This window comes from Gigantopelta aegis, chromosome 8 (assembly GCF_016097555.1).
Source record: "Gigantopelta aegis isolate Gae_Host chromosome 8, Gae_host_genome, whole genome shotgun sequence".
Taxonomy (NCBI): Eukaryota; Metazoa; Mollusca; class Gastropoda; order Neomphalida; family Peltospiridae; genus Gigantopelta; species Gigantopelta aegis.
Window position 1 is genome coordinate 35961050 of NC_054706.1, and position 17595 is coordinate 35978644.

Below are 17595 nucleotides of genomic sequence, written 5' to 3' on the forward strand. Positions count from 1 at the left end.
TGAGTGCAATGTTAAATAAAACACTGCTTTCTTTGTTCCTCACCCAGTAGGATAATTCAAGTTTATCATTCCAAAGACTGCAAGTCAATGAAAGGAGAATCCACGTTGACATGATAATATTGCTTTGGTGTGTGTATTAACCACAAGGTTTTATTTTCTAATTGGGCTCAATGCCCATGACTTTGACTTTGGGAATTTTAGTGTTGTTTTACCAAAAACAACAAAAAAGAGAGTTAATTTTCAGTTTCATTTCAAAAACATCTCATTAAGCTAAGTTAGAATTTAAAAGAGTAAAACTATACATGTGCTAAACGTTATAGAGGAGGGAAGTGTGTTTGTCAAGTGTTAGTATCATTTTTAAAATATATCTTTTAATAATAAAAAACATTTTGGGAATTATTCATTGGGAAGTTTTCACTCCAAACTTGGGAATAAAAAACAACATAGCCTTTGGAGAATGGTGGGGAAGGGTGCTGATTATAGGAGTCTAGAAACATAAGTGATAAAACTCTGAATCATCAACACAACTGAAAACTGTGAATTAAGATACCATAGGTTGAGAAGTGCTGATTTGTCAAAACAATTGATGAAGAAGCATAGTAACGTAACGTAATGGAATACACACGTATGCATGCGCATACACACGCATACAAAACAGTATCACAGTAAAAACATAAAATATTAAAAATATAAAATATTAATTCGGTATTTTAAAAAACAGATAAATAAACATTAATATATTTACTAAACAAGCAAAATCATATCTACATATATTATTTAAACGTTTGACTACTGACTTTTTCTTTTCTACTTCGATCATACCGAATACAGAAATTTAAACCAAATGAAATCGGTCAATAGAAAATAATTTATTTCATACAGTGATCTAGATCAAATGCCTCTTTCAAGTTTTAGTATAAAAACATGTTTATTTTAGGTATAATCTGTCCCGAATATGATCACTGGCAAGGTCAGAGGCCGTGCCCAGGACAGAAATACCTGAACCTTGATTGGAAAGAGGCAGAAAACAATAAATAAATTTTTACACTTAAGTGAAGCAATCATATTTTCTCCAGTACTAACTCCAGACTTGATTGAATTTTGCTATTAATATTATCAATGAGTAAATTACTTTTTTCATTAACCTGAGATTAATTAAAAAGAACTAAATCAACTGATAGTAATGTTTAGTAATCCGCTTTAAGGTCTGAAACTTGTACAGGATGCTGCAGAGTGACTGAATCTTCACTGGGTAATACGGCAGAGGTGCTCAGACTTTGTTTTTCGCATTGTCAAATACACAGGACCACAGTGACATAAAGAATAGTCACTATTTTGTGAAATGCCATTCTTAATAAAACATCCATGCCGCAGATTATTGATGAACTTTTGAGTTGCATAGGTATTATTGTTAAATGTTTTGTTGTATGCATCGCTGTTTAGCAGCTGTTTGGCACGCTCTTGGGAATTGGCAATCAGTTCATTTATCCTCTCGGTTCGTGTTTTAGGCAACCTGAAATGTCAACAAGTTAAGTTAAAAAAACCCTGGGAAATATCATCTTGGTGGGTTTAAAACAATGAAGTTTCAACACAATCAATTAAAAACATGAACAAATCAATAAATTTAATTGACATCACTTGAGTGAAGTTATAATGTGATTCATGTGCTTATCTGGCGAGAATTGCAACAAGAAAATGCATATAAACATCCTTACATATGAAATCATACAAATCTATTTCAACTATTTCTATCTCCCCCATCCCAAATGCTTAAATATAGAAGTGTATAGTTCTACCCACAGGAAACGCATTTTTTCATACTATGGAATTTACTATAAGTTATTTATATCTAAGCCGATTGTTTTCTAAATTGCACTCAAAATTAGGGGATTTTTGGTTGTTATTTCCAAAACACTTGTACTTTTCTTCTTATGTCAAACCAAACTATAGTTTTAGAGAGCAATCGCAGCTAGGACAAGTGCTAACCTGGAGTTCTGGGTTAATGAATTGTTGTGACCTGTGCCAGATACATGTGTACTGTTGAGCATCATGTGTGAGCTGGCTGGCCGTCTGTCTGCTTCTTTGTCTTTTGTGATACTGTGCAGGCTGCTTTCAACGGTGACCTCAAAATTCATTTGAGAGACTCCACTAAAACGAAGAAAACAACCATGTAACCACGGTGTCAGCACTGAATATCAGAAACTACACGTTTGTCATAGAGCTATGCTGCCCATTTAAGGCAAAAGGCAGTATTAAATGTGATGAATTAACGATTTTGAGAGAATATATTTTGGCAACTTTTATCCTTCTGGTAGACTTTATTAAGCAGTTGAATTGACTGTTCCTCAGATTAGTGTTTGACTATAGATTCTGACTATATATTTTGATGCTTATTAGTCCCCTACTGGTCCAAACGGAGTGGACTATAGGTTTCGTGTCCATATAGTTTTCCAGTCTTTTTCCCTCTGAAATACCTCCAGATATTAAGCTGAAATTTTGTATAAATAGCTTTATCATGTACGGTTACAGGACGGGATTTACCCATTATTGACAGTTATGACCAGATCAATCCATGGGAATATATTCAAGGGTCATAACTCTGTAAAAAAAATGTAATTTATTCATGTTGGACATATTTATGGCCCTTAAACTTATGAGATATGAACAGCTGTGGGAACCGGTGGGGGACATGTATTGCTTTAGCAGTACTCTCAGAATGCATCTTTTAAAATACCCAAATTTATACATTAACTAATTTTATATGCGATTGTCACTTACTGCATTTGCCTTAGTGGGCGATCTTTCACTGGAAAGTATATACAAACTACAGCCTGGTGAGGGGTGGTGTAGGTCAGAAAGGAAAGGCAAAATAAACTGTAGCAGATTGATTTATCAGCCACTATTACTAACAAGTACCTAACACGACAATTGCAGTGCATTACTCAAGATGTGGACAGAAGAAACCAAACGGGCATAACCTAATGAGAAAGAAATTTAGGGCCACCCCAGCACATTGTTTATCAGTGACTATTGAATATTTAAAATATGGTACCTGCAACTTTTGATCAACACCTGTTGCCACCACACATGCAAGGGCAATTTTATTTGGACATTGTCACAGACAAGCTGGTTGGAGTGAGTAATATTAACTTGATGGATTCATTGGCATGAATTGATCCTGTAACCTATCACACTTGGGACTAAACCTCTGCCAACAAGATACATGTTGCTCCTGCCTGGGCTCGACTGCCTCGAACACTAGATCTCTTTACACTGACCACAACTGTATATAGTGTGTCATTTTGGGTAGTGAGCTGACAATGACTAAATTCAGAAGACGAAGGGCAGAGTTATAGTGAGCTAATGGAGGGCTAACATATTAATATTAGGGTGGGAAGACTTGCAATGTAATAAAATGTTTGAGATTCAAAGCTCTGCAAAAGAACTTTAGGGCATCATTTCATTTTATTAATTAAAAAAAAAATCTATATTAAGGTTTTGAAATAAAATAAAATATACGGTACCCCAAGTCAAAATAGCCAATGCAATAAATAAAGCCCTAGCTATAATATACAGTCAGTTATATATTTCAGCATGTTGAGCACCTTTTATTTGGTTTCTGATGGGATCCCGAGGCTTGATGGAGTCCGGTTGACCTGTGTGATAGCTGCTCCTTGAGTTCTCGCATTTCTTCCTGCAGCTGAAAATAAAGTTTCAATTCGTTTGCTCCATTACTTGCAAGACTGGGATAGTCTTAAATATAATTTCATCAAATGCAACACAGGATATTTGAGCTGTGAAAAGTAAAAGTATCATAGCACACATGAAAGTACCATGTAGTGAACAGGAGTTGATAATGGAGGAATGAGCATGTGAAAAGTAAAAGTATCATAGCATCACATGAAAGTACTAAAAATGCACGCCTACACAAATATTTTCACTATATGTAATAAATATCAAAATTTTATGAAAGTCTTGACCACTCTTCCATTTTAAAACTCTGTAGGAAAACAGGCCCTTACCGTAAAACTTAAAACAATTTGGCACTAAAACATTTTCTTAACACTTACCAATTGTGTGTACTCAACCGATCTATTTTGTGTGAATTTTCGTCTCTTATGCAAATACCATAACGTAACGGAATAACCCCTGTTAGCAAGTTAAATCTCTACAAACAGGGCATGTACAGTGGTTTTCTCCTTTTTTTTCCAATGCATTTTCCAGGGGAGCTTTACTCAAATCTCCCCTCCTATAGTTCTTCCCACAGGGAATGCCTTTTTTCATACAATGGAATTTACTACAAGTTATTTATTTGTTTGATTGTTTTTTAAATTGCACACAAAAGTAGCTGTTGTTTTTGTTATTTCCAAAACACTTTTTTTTTTTTTTTTGCTTACGTCAAATTAAAGTGAAATTATTTACATAAGAGGATGGGTCAGACTATAGATCCCCCTGCTGAAATTCCTGCACTCGTGCATTCCTGCAAAGCCATATTCCCTGCTTTTAAAAAGTTAAGTTCTCAGTTCGGATGATAAATTTCAAAGTTCATTAAAGATGAAAAAAATACAAGTTGCCTAGCCTATAATTAGTTGATCCAGTTGGACTTTGCATCGTTCAAAACACAAGGTCTGTGATGAATAACTCACCCTGCAATTTTCCTGATTCTTCAGAGCCAGCTCTTTTTTGATGCACTGCTGCTCTTCACAACTGCAAGATCAAACACATTTCAAATATCTTTCACTCCTCTCGTCCTCACAATCAGAGCTAAGACAACAGACAGTAATCAAGCTGCAGTAAAGAATTACATGAACAAACCTACATGTACGTTATTTACTGGCAGCTAACCAACCTCAGTCAGTCTTTGCTGTGAGCAAAGCCAAGGCAAGCTGAAGATCACTCTCCAGAAATGGTGCCAGGTGGGCAATCGCAATGCACATAAAGTTTCACATTTTGGTTGCAAGGCAATCAATTTGCAGCTGCCCTAAACTTTCCAGGTGAGTATGGAGGGAGTGAGTGATCGCTCGCCTTTTCTGGTGAAGAGACTGTCAGTGTCAGAGTTTTCATTGCAGACATGCAATGCAAATACCAGGGCTCGAAATGCAGTGTTAGTACATGCACCGGTGCATGCTGATTTTTTACGTGTGCATGTAACTTTTAAAACTGGGTGCACGCTAATATTTTTCAAGTACTGTGTATTGTGTATACTAGTATCCTGTTGTCTACCAGATTCAGACTCAGACCACATGAAAACGATAACTTTTATCTTATGGGCGCATCCATTTTGCATCCCATAATCCTACTTACAACAATGGTGCCCTTTTGGTCATTTCCGTGAAATATATTTGCGAAAATTGCCGGCAATATCTCGGTTATATCCGTGAACGATATTAGGGAAGGTGGTCGAGACCGACTTTGGGGTATCCACGCGCATAACACAGTTGTTGTCGTCACCGACAAATTGAACTTCGCCAGATCTGTGAATACAAAGCACTGTAACTGCCTTGAACATTTTCGACCTCAGATATGGGCACTTGATCAGATGATTGCGAATGTGCAGGTGCGTTACTCGCGTAGTTGACTCGAAGTCAGCCAGTGATTATTTCAATCGCAACTTCTCGTCGAATTCCGTAGTCTAATTTATATTATACCAACATATCTTATCGAGTTAAAAAAGTTGATAACTTGCTTAATACAAAACACAAATATTCATACGTTTTTGTAATAGGCCTATTATAGATTTCTGAGGCGTTTACTTTGGGTGAAATTTTCAAATTTGACAGAATCAGTAATAAACGCAGTTGTATAACGTTCCAGTACTGTCTAATAAATTTAGGTCATTGCCGTTCTAGCATCGTATAACTGCATGAATTTTAATGGTGCATGTAACTTTTTTTTCAGCATGCAAGATAAATTTTTAGCCCTGAATAGTGGTTGTTTTTTGGTAAAGAGACTGTCAGTGTCAGAGTTTTCATTGCAGACATACAATGCAAATACCAGTGGTTGTTTGCGAAATGTCCTGGTGAACAGACTGTCAGTGTCAAGAGTTTTTGCAGACATTGCAAATACCCGAAATGTCCTGGTGAAGAGACTGTCGTGACCATTGTACCAAATACCAGTGGTTGTTTGCAAAATTTCCTGGTGAAGAGACTGTCAGTATCAGAGTTTTCATTGCAGACATACAATGCAAATATCAGTGGTTGTTTGCAAACTTTACATTCTATAGCCCTTCCCACAGGGAATGCCTTTTTTCATACTATGGAATTTTCTACAAGTTATTTATTTCTCAGCCAACTGTTTTCTAAATTGGACAGAAAATAGTATTTTTTATTTTATTTCCAAAACACTTTAATATTTCTTCTTATTTGTCAAACCAAAGTGAAATTACTTACAAAAAACATTTTTGTTGAAGAATGGGGAAGACTATAGATATTACACTTTCTTCTATTACTTAGTCACCCAAATCTACTTTTCATTTTTCTAGATAACTGATGTTCTATCAAAGATAAATTGCATATTTTTTTCTAGTTTCTGAACATCATAACAATGTCATGTCAAGCTTTATAAAAAGCCAAGAGGGTTTACTTTCCCACAAGTTAACATTACCCAAACTGTCGTACCATTGTACCAATGTGTGCTTCATTTATTGGCATATCAGAAGTTGGTCAAAAAACTGTTAATCCATTATGGTAAGTTTCACATAAGTATAATCCATGATACAGCACATTCATTAATGTGTGTGCATATCTATCAAACTCCTTATGGATACACCATGTTTGAGTCTAGACTTGAGAATTTAATAGTCTCATCTATACAAACAGCATGTCTGGAAACTTTATACAGGTTGGAGGGGGACTGTGACAACCTCCTCCCCCACTTGAGTATGAAAATGTAAAACAAAATTGTCCTACTCTATATAAATAAAGATAAAAATATGGCTAGTTTACCCCATCCCCGAGGCTGTGCCCTCAACCCAATTCCAAATACTGTTCCTATAGGCCAGGGGCCTAATTCACTAAACTCTCGCAACTTTGCGATCTCGCAAGTTAAAAGACTTGCAAAGAGGATGCTCTGTTGTCTAGCAGAGCCCAAGAGACCTTTGTGAATTAGGCCCCTGATACATGAATGTTTAAAGTTATATAAATATGGGTCCCTGTATAAAACAATTACCCTGCAACATGAAAAATCAGATCTAACAAACATTTTATATTATACAAATTTAACTTGAGGTTAAGTCTTTTTTTTTAATTACTATTTCTGTTCAAGTTCCAAGTTTTTCTTCTGATACTTTAATTCAACCAAGTTGTTCCGAGTACCGAGTGCTTCTTGTAATTTACACACCTCCGCCTGCAAATAGACATTGACCTCCACGCTTTAACACAGTCAAACTGCTTACTGTAACACACAAGTACAGTGTTAACAGAATAGTTCCATATTCCATGCATAATGTGCATTATATTTCATTTGTCAGTGTATGGTGTTTTTGACGAGTATTATTCAATCTGGAACAAAAAGTATTTCAGTGTGCCAATTCAAGTTTTGTATATGCAGAGATTCTGCACAAAATAACTGATACCCAGTACATGTTTTTCTCTCTCCTTTTTTTTCAGTTTTATCAATTGAAAACAGCAAGTTCTAGGCCTACACCAGTGTTGCCAAGAAAATAGTCTTATAAGTTGAGCGAGTATGTTTGAAAATGAGTAGCCAGCCTTATGTTCAGCAATGTTAACTTTCGCAAACTGTTTGACTGGTCCTTGACGTGGTCATTTGGCTTAAAATGAAGCATATAAACCAGTCTAGTGAATGTTTTGCCAAAGTAAACTTCAGTTCATAAAAGACCTATTCTACATGTATATAAAAAATATGTTTCACATCAAAGTTCATTGTGTTTAACAGCCTATCTCTTTCAACTGACTTCACTTTGTGCCATAAAGAACTCTAAGATTGATGACAATTTGGATATGAAGTGAAATTATAGTAAGATATGTTATTTTTATTGTGTACAAGGCAAAAGTTAATTTGCTGAAACTGTCTGTTGTCAACTGTAATACGTTTGTTGGAAGACTAAAGGGTGTATACTACCAAATTAAACCCCATAGACGACAATTATAACATATGTGGCTAAAGCTCCTACCTGCAACGTATCAATCAACATAAACGCCACGGATATAAATACTACCACCCCTCACCCTTAAAGTGAATCACAAAAAAATGGGTGTCAAGCTGCTCATTTCTGAGATAACGGGTAGCATCTATGACTACCCTAGTTCAGCACAAAATTTGAGTACTTTTTTTTACAGGTACCCCATACATGTTCCAAGTACATGGCTACTTGACACAGTGGTACTGGATGAAATAAAATTGCATACATTTTTAGCCCAGATGAAACTAATTTTTTTTACAACCAACACACTCACATTTATAACAATCACAGGACTTGTGGTGTTTACTTCTCTATCAAAAGTTGCGTGCACCTTGAACTTTGACCCAGCCAGAAGTTGTCTGGTTTAGTACTACCTAAAACATTGTACTGAAGTTCTAACCTGCAGCATGTGTATCTTCTCTTGTGAGGCTGTGACGGTGTTCTCTGAATGGTATTCGACACATGGATGATCGCGGTATTCCTCACATGGACTAGCACGGTATTCCTTACATGGACGAGTGTGGTATTCCTTACATGGAGTGTTGTGGCTGGTTGCTGATGCCACCTGAATCAGTGTCGTTTTCGACTGTGTTCGTATCTCCTGGGTGTATTCATTGAATTTAATCTAAACATAGATAAATAATCTCTGATATAGGTGTATGCACATTAAATAGAATACATACATCTATCACACACACAGCAAAAGCAAGAGAGAGAGAGAGAGAGAGAGAGAGAGAGAGAGAGAGAGAGAGAGAGAGAGAGAGAGAGAGAGAGAGAGAGAGAGAGAGGAGAGAGAGAGAGAGGGAGAGGAGGGAGGGAGAGAGGGAGAGAGGGGGAGGGAAACTCTCTGTCACTACACTGGTTACTCATACTGAAAAAGCAGCAAGGAATATTTTATATGCACTTTCCCACAGACAGAACACTGCATGAAAGTTGTTCTGATATAACTGAAGGGTGTGCCCTGTGGAGCATTATCCCCCAAACACACCTTTCCCCCACCCCCGCACCTCATGAAAGCACTCTACTAACTGAGCCAAATCCTGTCCTGAGAGAGATGAGTGCTCTAACACTGAGCTACATCCCGCTATCCGCTATCACAAAACCGGCTCTTTAAAGGTTAACTTAATAGGCCCCTAATAAAGTAAAGTTAAAAAGTGTTTTGCCAAATTGGAGTCAAATATCAGGAAATAACATTTCTTATGTTTTCATTTCAAATAAAGGCTCTTTTAAGTTTATGCAAATTTTTGAAAATCTTGTTTTAAAATTGATTTTGGCTCCTAGGAAACAGGACCAAGAGTTAAAAAAAAGTAAAGTTTGTTTTATTTAACAACGCCACTAGAGCACATTGATTTTTTATCTTATTATCGGCTATTGGACATCAAACATATGGTCATTCTGACACTGTTTTTTAGAGGAAACCTGCTGTCGCCACATAGGCTACTCTTTTACGACAGGCAGCAAGGGATGTTTTATTTGCGCTTCCCACAGGTAGGACAGCACAAACCATGGCCTTTGTTGTACCAGTTATGGATCACTGGACGGTGCAAGTGGTTTACACCTACCCACTGAGCCTTGCAGAGCACTCACTCAGGGTTTGGAGTCTGTATCTGGATTAAAAATCCTATGTCTCGACTGGGATCCCAACCCAGTACCTACCAGCCTGTAGACCGATGGCCTACCCTGCCTGTGGGAAGCGCAAATAAAAGATCCATTGCTGCTAATCGGAAAGAGTAGCCCATGTAGTGGCAGCAGCGGGTTTCGTCTCAAAATCTGTGTGGTCCTTAACCATATGTCTGACGCCATATAACCATAAATAAAATGTGTTGAATGTGTCGTTAAAGAAAACATTTCTTTCTTTCTTTCGTATTAATTCAAAGATTTTTTGTCTGAAGCTGTAAGATGCTTTGCGGCACTTATGTGACAACAGAAGTAAAAATCACTATATTTACTAGTTATTGGGAATACAAAATACAATGTATACAGTAAAATAGATTTAAACCATGCAGTGCATAGTTAATAATTTTATTGCAAAGTTAATATTTTAATTTACAGTCAGTCATTACACTTATTATTCCAACATAATAAAAATCAACGCACCTCCTTAAGAATAATGATGGGTCTAGGTAGGTGTAATTAAAATATCATTAAAGACTGACTATTCAAATTATCTTTCTATAGTCCATCTCATCCTCCTACAAAAAATTTCTTTGTAAATACTAGTACTTTCAGTTTGGTTTGACATAAGAAGAAAAGTAAACGTGTTTTGGAAATATTATCATTGTGTGCAGTTTAGAAAACAATTGGCTCAGAAATAAGTAACTTGTAGTAAATTCCATACTATGAAAAAAAGTGTTCCCTTTGGGAAGGACTATAGGTTTTGGTATTGAAAAGTCAACCATTAAAATAATATGTAAAGAGCCTGGGAACAAAGATATAGGCATAAGGATGTGGTTTTAAATGTGGCCGGCAAATGTTTCAAATCAAAAACGTTTGTGCTAATGAAGCTTTGCTATTAATTTTGCACAGTATTCAGTACGGAAATGGTTACAATATTTTCTTGAATGTTCATATATCTTGAAGTAGTTGGAGGAATGGGGATATAATGTAGTATCAGTCTCCCCACCACCCCACCCCCCCAAAAAAAAAAGAAGAAAAAAAGAAAGAAAGAAAAAGAACCCAATAACCTTTGGCAAATATCCAACGGTTATCCCCATTAATTAGGATTAGGGTTACTTTTAAAGGAAGGGACAATTAAGGCATTTTGCCTGGTATGCATATTCAACGATATATAATGCACATTATTGCTTAATATCAACAAATATAATCGTATAGTTAAATAATAAAACGGTTAAATGTGACGGCTATTATATATAATGGGCGCAGCCATTTTGTACCATCTCAGTGAGTACGCCCTCTGGTGAGCTGGTGATTACGTAATACTTAACGCGTAACGTCAGGCATGAGCCTTAGAACTAGAGAAACACAATCTACCTAGTTTTTGCGGGATGATAAATAGTCATACATTGCAATGTTTTGTAATAATACACATCCCAGTAAGCCAGCAATAAGTATATCCAGCACTACATGTATATGGGTCAATATCAAAATTGGTAACATTTTGGGTGCCGGCTCTAAATTATATTATTTCCCAGTTTTTCACAGAATATTACTTTGACATCAATACACAAAGCCACACATATTTGTAATATATTTCGGACATTAATTTAAAAAAACCCAGTATTTTATTTTAGAAATTATGCCAAAATCTCATGTCCCTTGCAAGGGATGAAGTAACAGTATGGACTATAACAGTTAGGAAAATTTTACAATATTTTAGCAATTATGTACACAAGGTCAAGGTCAAATGTAGAATGCCCGGTTGGTACATGGTGTGTTCTTAGACAATATAATTTCCTTAAATATTTTAAAATTAAATTTCTACAGCAACAGTGGATGCTCAAAATTTGTATGTAAAGAAATATACTTACTTATTAAAAATGTTGTCTTCTGGTACAAGTTACTGAATTAAGGCCACATTCAAATGATAAGACAGAAAGTGGAAGATCCTTTGTAGAAAGTACAACAAGACCAAGTTCATGGAGCTCCAAGTATGAACATTTTATGATGGAGGTAACAGTTTGGACATAATAGCACAGTATTGTTACTTAATATCTCATGATTACATTTATGCAAAAAGAGTTAAAGAATAAAAAAAAAATTGACACAATATTAAACTTTATATAACTTCACCCCTTGCAAGGGACATGAGATTTTGGCATAATTTCTGAAATAAAATACTGATTTTTTAAAAACTAATGTCCGAAATATATGACAAATATGTGTGGTTTTGTGTATAGATGTCAAAGTAATATTCTGTGAAAAAAAAAGGGAAATAAATACATTTTATAATATAATTTAGAGCCGGGACACAAAATGTTACCAATTTTGATATTGACCCATATATATTATTTTTCAATACAAAATAAAATACTAGTGTCAAAGTGGCTACGCAACAAGTCAAAATAATTAACAATGTTTGTCCATGCATTAACCTACGTACTGAAATGATACACGAGTGTTTTCTTAGTTAATTGGTCTATACTGTTAGTTGCTTCTACCTGTGATTCCTGACTGGCAGGTGTGTATTTGATTGGTAACTAGCGAGCCAATTAATTGACGCTGTCTAGACACAAAAATACATACCAGTATTGTGGAATATTACCTGTCGCCCCTAAAATGGTAATGGACATGGTTTATTACTGTAAATAGTTCTGTAAAACTATTGATTAAGTAGACTTTCCATCTAAAACCACAGAACTGACCAATTACGTAGTCCCAAAGAAAAGAAAATTATCACTTGGGTATCTTGGGTTGTCGTTTTTGCTCCAGTGTAGCATATCAATAGGCCTAATAGTGTAAATTTTTCCTTTGGAATATTTAACAGAGAAAAATACTATAACCCCATTTTGTTCCGTTAATGCAACTTGAAATATATTTAGTTTAATACTTTATTACGTCATTTATGCTGTTTTACAAGTCAGATTGATCAAAGAGAAGCGCCTTGTCGAAAATTACTGCTTTTGTTTACACTGTACATACAGGAGATGGTCAGGAGCTGACGTCACTTCGCCCCAAACTATCCCACCAGATGTCACAAAAACGAAACAAAATGGCTGCCCCCAGTTAGCAGGAATAATCATGGTTTTTTATTAACTCTAAAATTACGCGTTTTTCATTTGCTAAAGTGTCAGTATGTGTTGGTGGTCCGGGTATGCATCTTTCCAACACATAAGGCTCTTGTTTGAGTTGACCTCACCTTTAAAGTTAGATTTAGGGTTATGGTGAAGTTCCCTCTTTATATTAATATACAGTGAAACCCCTCAAAACCAGACCCTCAGTAAACTGGAATTCCTGCAAAACCAGACGTTTTACACAGTCCCGTGATTTGCGTATCTTTTAACACTAAAATTTACCTCTAAACCGGAAACCCCTCTAAACTGCACCGGACGAAATTATCTGGTCCCATTGTGTTCCTTTAATGCAAATTTTACCTCAGAAAACCGGACGGTCACACCGACGTCAATCATTACTGCATTACTTTGAATATCCACTCAGCCGATAACGTGATTGTGTAAGCAGAGCTAAATGCATGTGCGCATGCTCCTGTGTCACTGTTCTGCAGTTGACAAATACCAATTAAGGGATTAGTTAACAGCTTTGATGTTTAAATAACTGGAGGAAACATATGTACTCCCTTTATTCTTTGCTCGATTGTTACAAAGTTAGATTAACTTACGAATTTGATTGAGCTTCTTTTCATAGCCTACATGTACGTCTCACAATTACCGCAATGAATGGCAAAGCAACTAGGAATTTAATTCATTTTCCCCAATTGTTTGAACACTTTTTTTGTTATTTTTTTTTTTTTTTATCTTTGCAAAGTTTATTTAACAAAATAGAATAACCAAGGTTAAATTGTTTGGCTTGGTTTGGTGGAAAATTTGTCAACAGTGTTTCATTTTTGACATGTTGGAACATGCAGCGAAACGCCGCCATGTTGAATCATCGCTTGATGATAAACTTAAAATAATCTGAAAGTTCGAAAGTGTATCTAAACTGACATTGAAAGCACTGAATGAAAGTTTTGGGATTGGTAAATCGACTGCTAGAGACATTATAAAGAAACAAGACTCTTATAAGGTACAGTATAAAAGTTTTATGAACTCAACGAACTGGTGTGGCATTGGTTTCGTGTTAAAAACATTCCCATATCTGGCCCTATTATTCAAGAGAAAACCAATGAATTTGTTAAAGAACTGTTAGTGCTGGAGTTTAAGGGTTCCAGTGGCATCAAATGTTTTGTTTTATTCAAATTTGATTGTTGTTGTTTTTTGCAGTTTTATTAGTTACTATATCAGTAGAGAACACCAACCAACAAATGGTTTACCTCAATACTGAAACATCTGTAAACCGGATACCCCGTAAAACCAGGCTTTTATCTTGGTCCCATGGCTGTCCGGTTTTGAGGGGTTTCACTGTATAATAATGTAATGGGGGGGGGGGGGGGGGGGGGGGGGGGTAACGGGTAGAAAACTTTCCCAACATTTGACCACCTATGGATAGAGATACCTTTTCCTTTTTGAGTTGTTCAGTTTGAATACAGAGTTCTGTGATTTTCTGCTGGGATGTCTTGTGAGCCCTAGTTTCGGCGGCGAGACGAGACTTGGTCTCCTCGAGAGATTGCTGCAGTGCACTGTTGTCGGCCTGCAGACTCTCCACAGTCTGCTCAACATGCTTCTTTGCTTGCTGTGAAAATAACAAAACATTTTCTCACAGAAACTAAACTCAAGTCTGATTGAAAAGTTAACGTTTGTTTTGTTTAATGACACCACTAGAGCATGTTGATTTTTTAATCATCGGCTACTGGATGTCAAACATTTGGTAATTCTGACATATATTCTTACAGAGAAAATCTGTAACTTTTTTCCATTCGTAGCAAAAGATCTTTTATATGTACCATCCTACAGACAGGATAGCACATACCACATCCTTTGATATACCAGTCATGGTGCACTGGCTGGAACGAGAAATCAGTCTGATTGAAATCAAATCCTAAAATCCACAACACTAATAGTCCATTTGTGTTAAAAAGGAACATATGAAATGCAATGTAACGAATCTGTAATGAATAAAGTTAAAATTTGATTAACATATTATTAAGTTTTAAATCCATACCAACTCAATATAATTTGTTTTAAAAAATATCTGTGTAAATAAAACAGTTTCTTAACAAATTACCATCAAAACTAAAATTCATTATAAACTTACATGCCAATTCATAGGTTCCCTTTTGACGCAAACGGACTAAACATTATGAATGAAAGATAAAGTTTGTTTGGGCTAATGACACAACAAGAGCATTAATATTTATGTATTAGTCATCAACTAGTAGATGTCAAACATTTGGCCATTCTGACATGCAGTCTTCAGAAGAAACCTGCTACATTTTTCCATTAGCAGCAAGGGATTTGTTTTATAATATGCACTTTCCCCACAGACAGGACAGTACATACCATCACCTTTAATATACCACTGGTTGGGATTGGGAAAAAACAAACAATAAGAGAATGAGTCCAACCAAAACACCTGAGCAAGATCCCAACCCTACATTATGAATGATTTATGTGATGTCAAAATAGCTTCCCCTGATGTTTTACAAGTCAGGAGTGTTATTAGGCCTGAACTGGATTGGCCAAGCTTAATTTTATATTCAGCAATACTCTGAAACAAAACACAGCCACAGAAGATTTGAATTTTGTTTTACCTTAGAAAACTGATTTCCTGGGAGAAAAGTCCTTTGATGGACACCAACAGAACTTGATCCCACATCATTTAAGGATTGTCTGTTATTTCTTTTACGTTCATCGGGGTATGAACAAAAAAAAATCATCCACAAACTGTGAATTGGCGAAGTTGTTCTCACATAAGTTTGCGGACGATTTGTTTTTTCATACCCAGATGAACATAAAAGAAATAACAGACAATACTTATATTTAAATTTGAATCATACTTGCTAATAATAACACTAAAACTTCATACTTTATTTTGAATTATTTTTGGTCCACAAACAATAATGCTCAAAAAGACAACTTGCCCATATAAAATGACGTCATCAGATATGACGTTCCTTGACGACATAATTTCTACGTTTATCTGGAAATGAACAAACTCCCGTTGCTATGTCTAGACCAATGGGATCATGTTATGTTGTAATGAATGTAACGGAAATTTAATTATAAAATATAGAAACATAGAAATACCATTTGTTTCTTCAGGTCATCAAGTTCAAAGCAGAGATGTCTGTTTTTCTCTTCGGCCATCATGCGAGCCTTAGTTTCAGCATTGAGACGACACTTTGTTTCTTCAAGAGCTTCTTGCAGCTGTCTGTTTTCTGCCTGCAACTTCTCCTGAATTGATAATTCAGACACACAATCTTCAGAGGAAACCCCACTATATTTTCATATTAGCAGCAAGGGATTTTTAATATGCACCATAGACAGGACGATTCATTTTTTAAATTTTCAATAGACAGGAAAGTGCATATCATGGCCTTTGGATATACTATGATGTGCTGGTTGCGTGTGTAAAAAACAACAACAATAGAATGGTTTCACCAAGGAGGTTTCATCCTCTGACACAAGCACCCCAATCAAGCTCTCTACCAATTGAGCTAGAGATCAGGCTCCTGCATTATGAATGACTTAAAGGAAGGGACAATTAAGGCATTTGGCCTGGTATGCATATTCAACGATATATAATGCACATTATTGCTTAATATCAACAAGTATAATTGTATAGTTAATTAATAAAACGGTTAAATGTCACAGCTATTATATATAACGGGCACAGCCATTTTGTACCATCTCAGTGAGTACGCCCTCTGGCGAGCTGGTGGTTACGTAATACTTAACGCGTAACGTCAGGAATGAGCCTTAGAACTAGAGAAACACAATCTACCTGTTTTTTGCGGGATGATAAATAGTCATACATTGCAATGTTCTGTAATAATACACATCCCAGTAAGCCAGCAGTAAGTACATCCAGCTCTATATATATATTATTTTTCAATACAAAATAAAATACCATTGTCAAAGTGGCTACACAACAAGTTGAAATAATTAACAATGTTTTGTCCATGCTTTAACCTACGAACTGAAATGATACACGGAGTGTTTTCTTATTTAATTGGTCTATGCTGTTAGTTGCTTCTACCTGTGATTCTTGATTGGCAGGTGTGTATTTGATTGGTAACCAGACGAGCCAATTAACTGACGCTGTCTAGACACAAAAATACATACCGGTATTGTAGAATATTAACTGTCGCCCCTAAAATGGTAATGGACATGGTTTATTACTGTAAATAGTTCTGTAAAACTATTGATTAAGTAGACTTTTCCATCTAAAACCACAGAACTGACCAATTACGTAGTCTCAAAGAAAAGAAAATTATCACTCGGGTATCATGGGTTGTCGTTTTTGCTCCAAATGTAGCATATCACTAGGCCTAATAGTGTACATTTAATGCAACTTGAAATATATTTAGTTTAATAGTTTATTATATTATTACGTCATTTATGCTGTTTTACAAGTCAGGTTGATCAAAGAGAAGCGCCTTGTCAAAAATTACTGCTTTTGTTTACACTGTACATACAGGAGATGGTCAGGAGCTGACGTCACTTCGCCCCAAGCTATCCCACCGGACGTCACAAAAACGAAACAAAATGGCTTCCCCCAGTTAGCAGGAATAATCATGTTTTTTATTAACTCTAAAATTACGCGTTTTTCATTTGCTAAAGTGTCAGTATGTGTTGGTGGTCCGGGTATGCATCTTTCCAACATATAAGGCTCTTGTTTGAGTTGATCCTACCTTTAAGTGATGTCAAAATAGCTTCCCC

General features: G+C 35.9%; 1 protein-coding gene across 2 annotated transcripts in view; it reads right to left on the reverse strand.

The window, feature by feature from the left end:
• Positions 1–17595, reverse strand: part of LOC121379394 (intracellular protein transport protein USO1-like) — a 22616-nt gene continuing 5021 nt past the window's right edge. For both annotated transcript variants that reach the window (XM_041507991.1, XM_041507990.1), the window contains 8 exons: positions 15961–16107; positions 14270–14446; positions 8541–8765; positions 7250–7344; positions 4647–4707; positions 3606–3700; positions 1987–2148; positions 1–1513 (listed from right to left, as the gene is read on the reverse strand). In XM_041507991.1, coding sequence (XP_041363925.1) covers positions 1246–1513; positions 1987–2148; positions 3606–3700; positions 4647–4707; positions 7250–7344; positions 8541–8765; positions 14270–14446; positions 15961–16107 — 1230 coding nt within the window. In that variant the 3' untranslated portion in view covers positions 1–1245. The remainder of the gene's footprint in view (positions 1514–1986; positions 2149–3605; positions 3701–4646; positions 4708–7249; positions 7345–8540; positions 8766–14269; positions 14447–15960; positions 16108–17595) is intronic.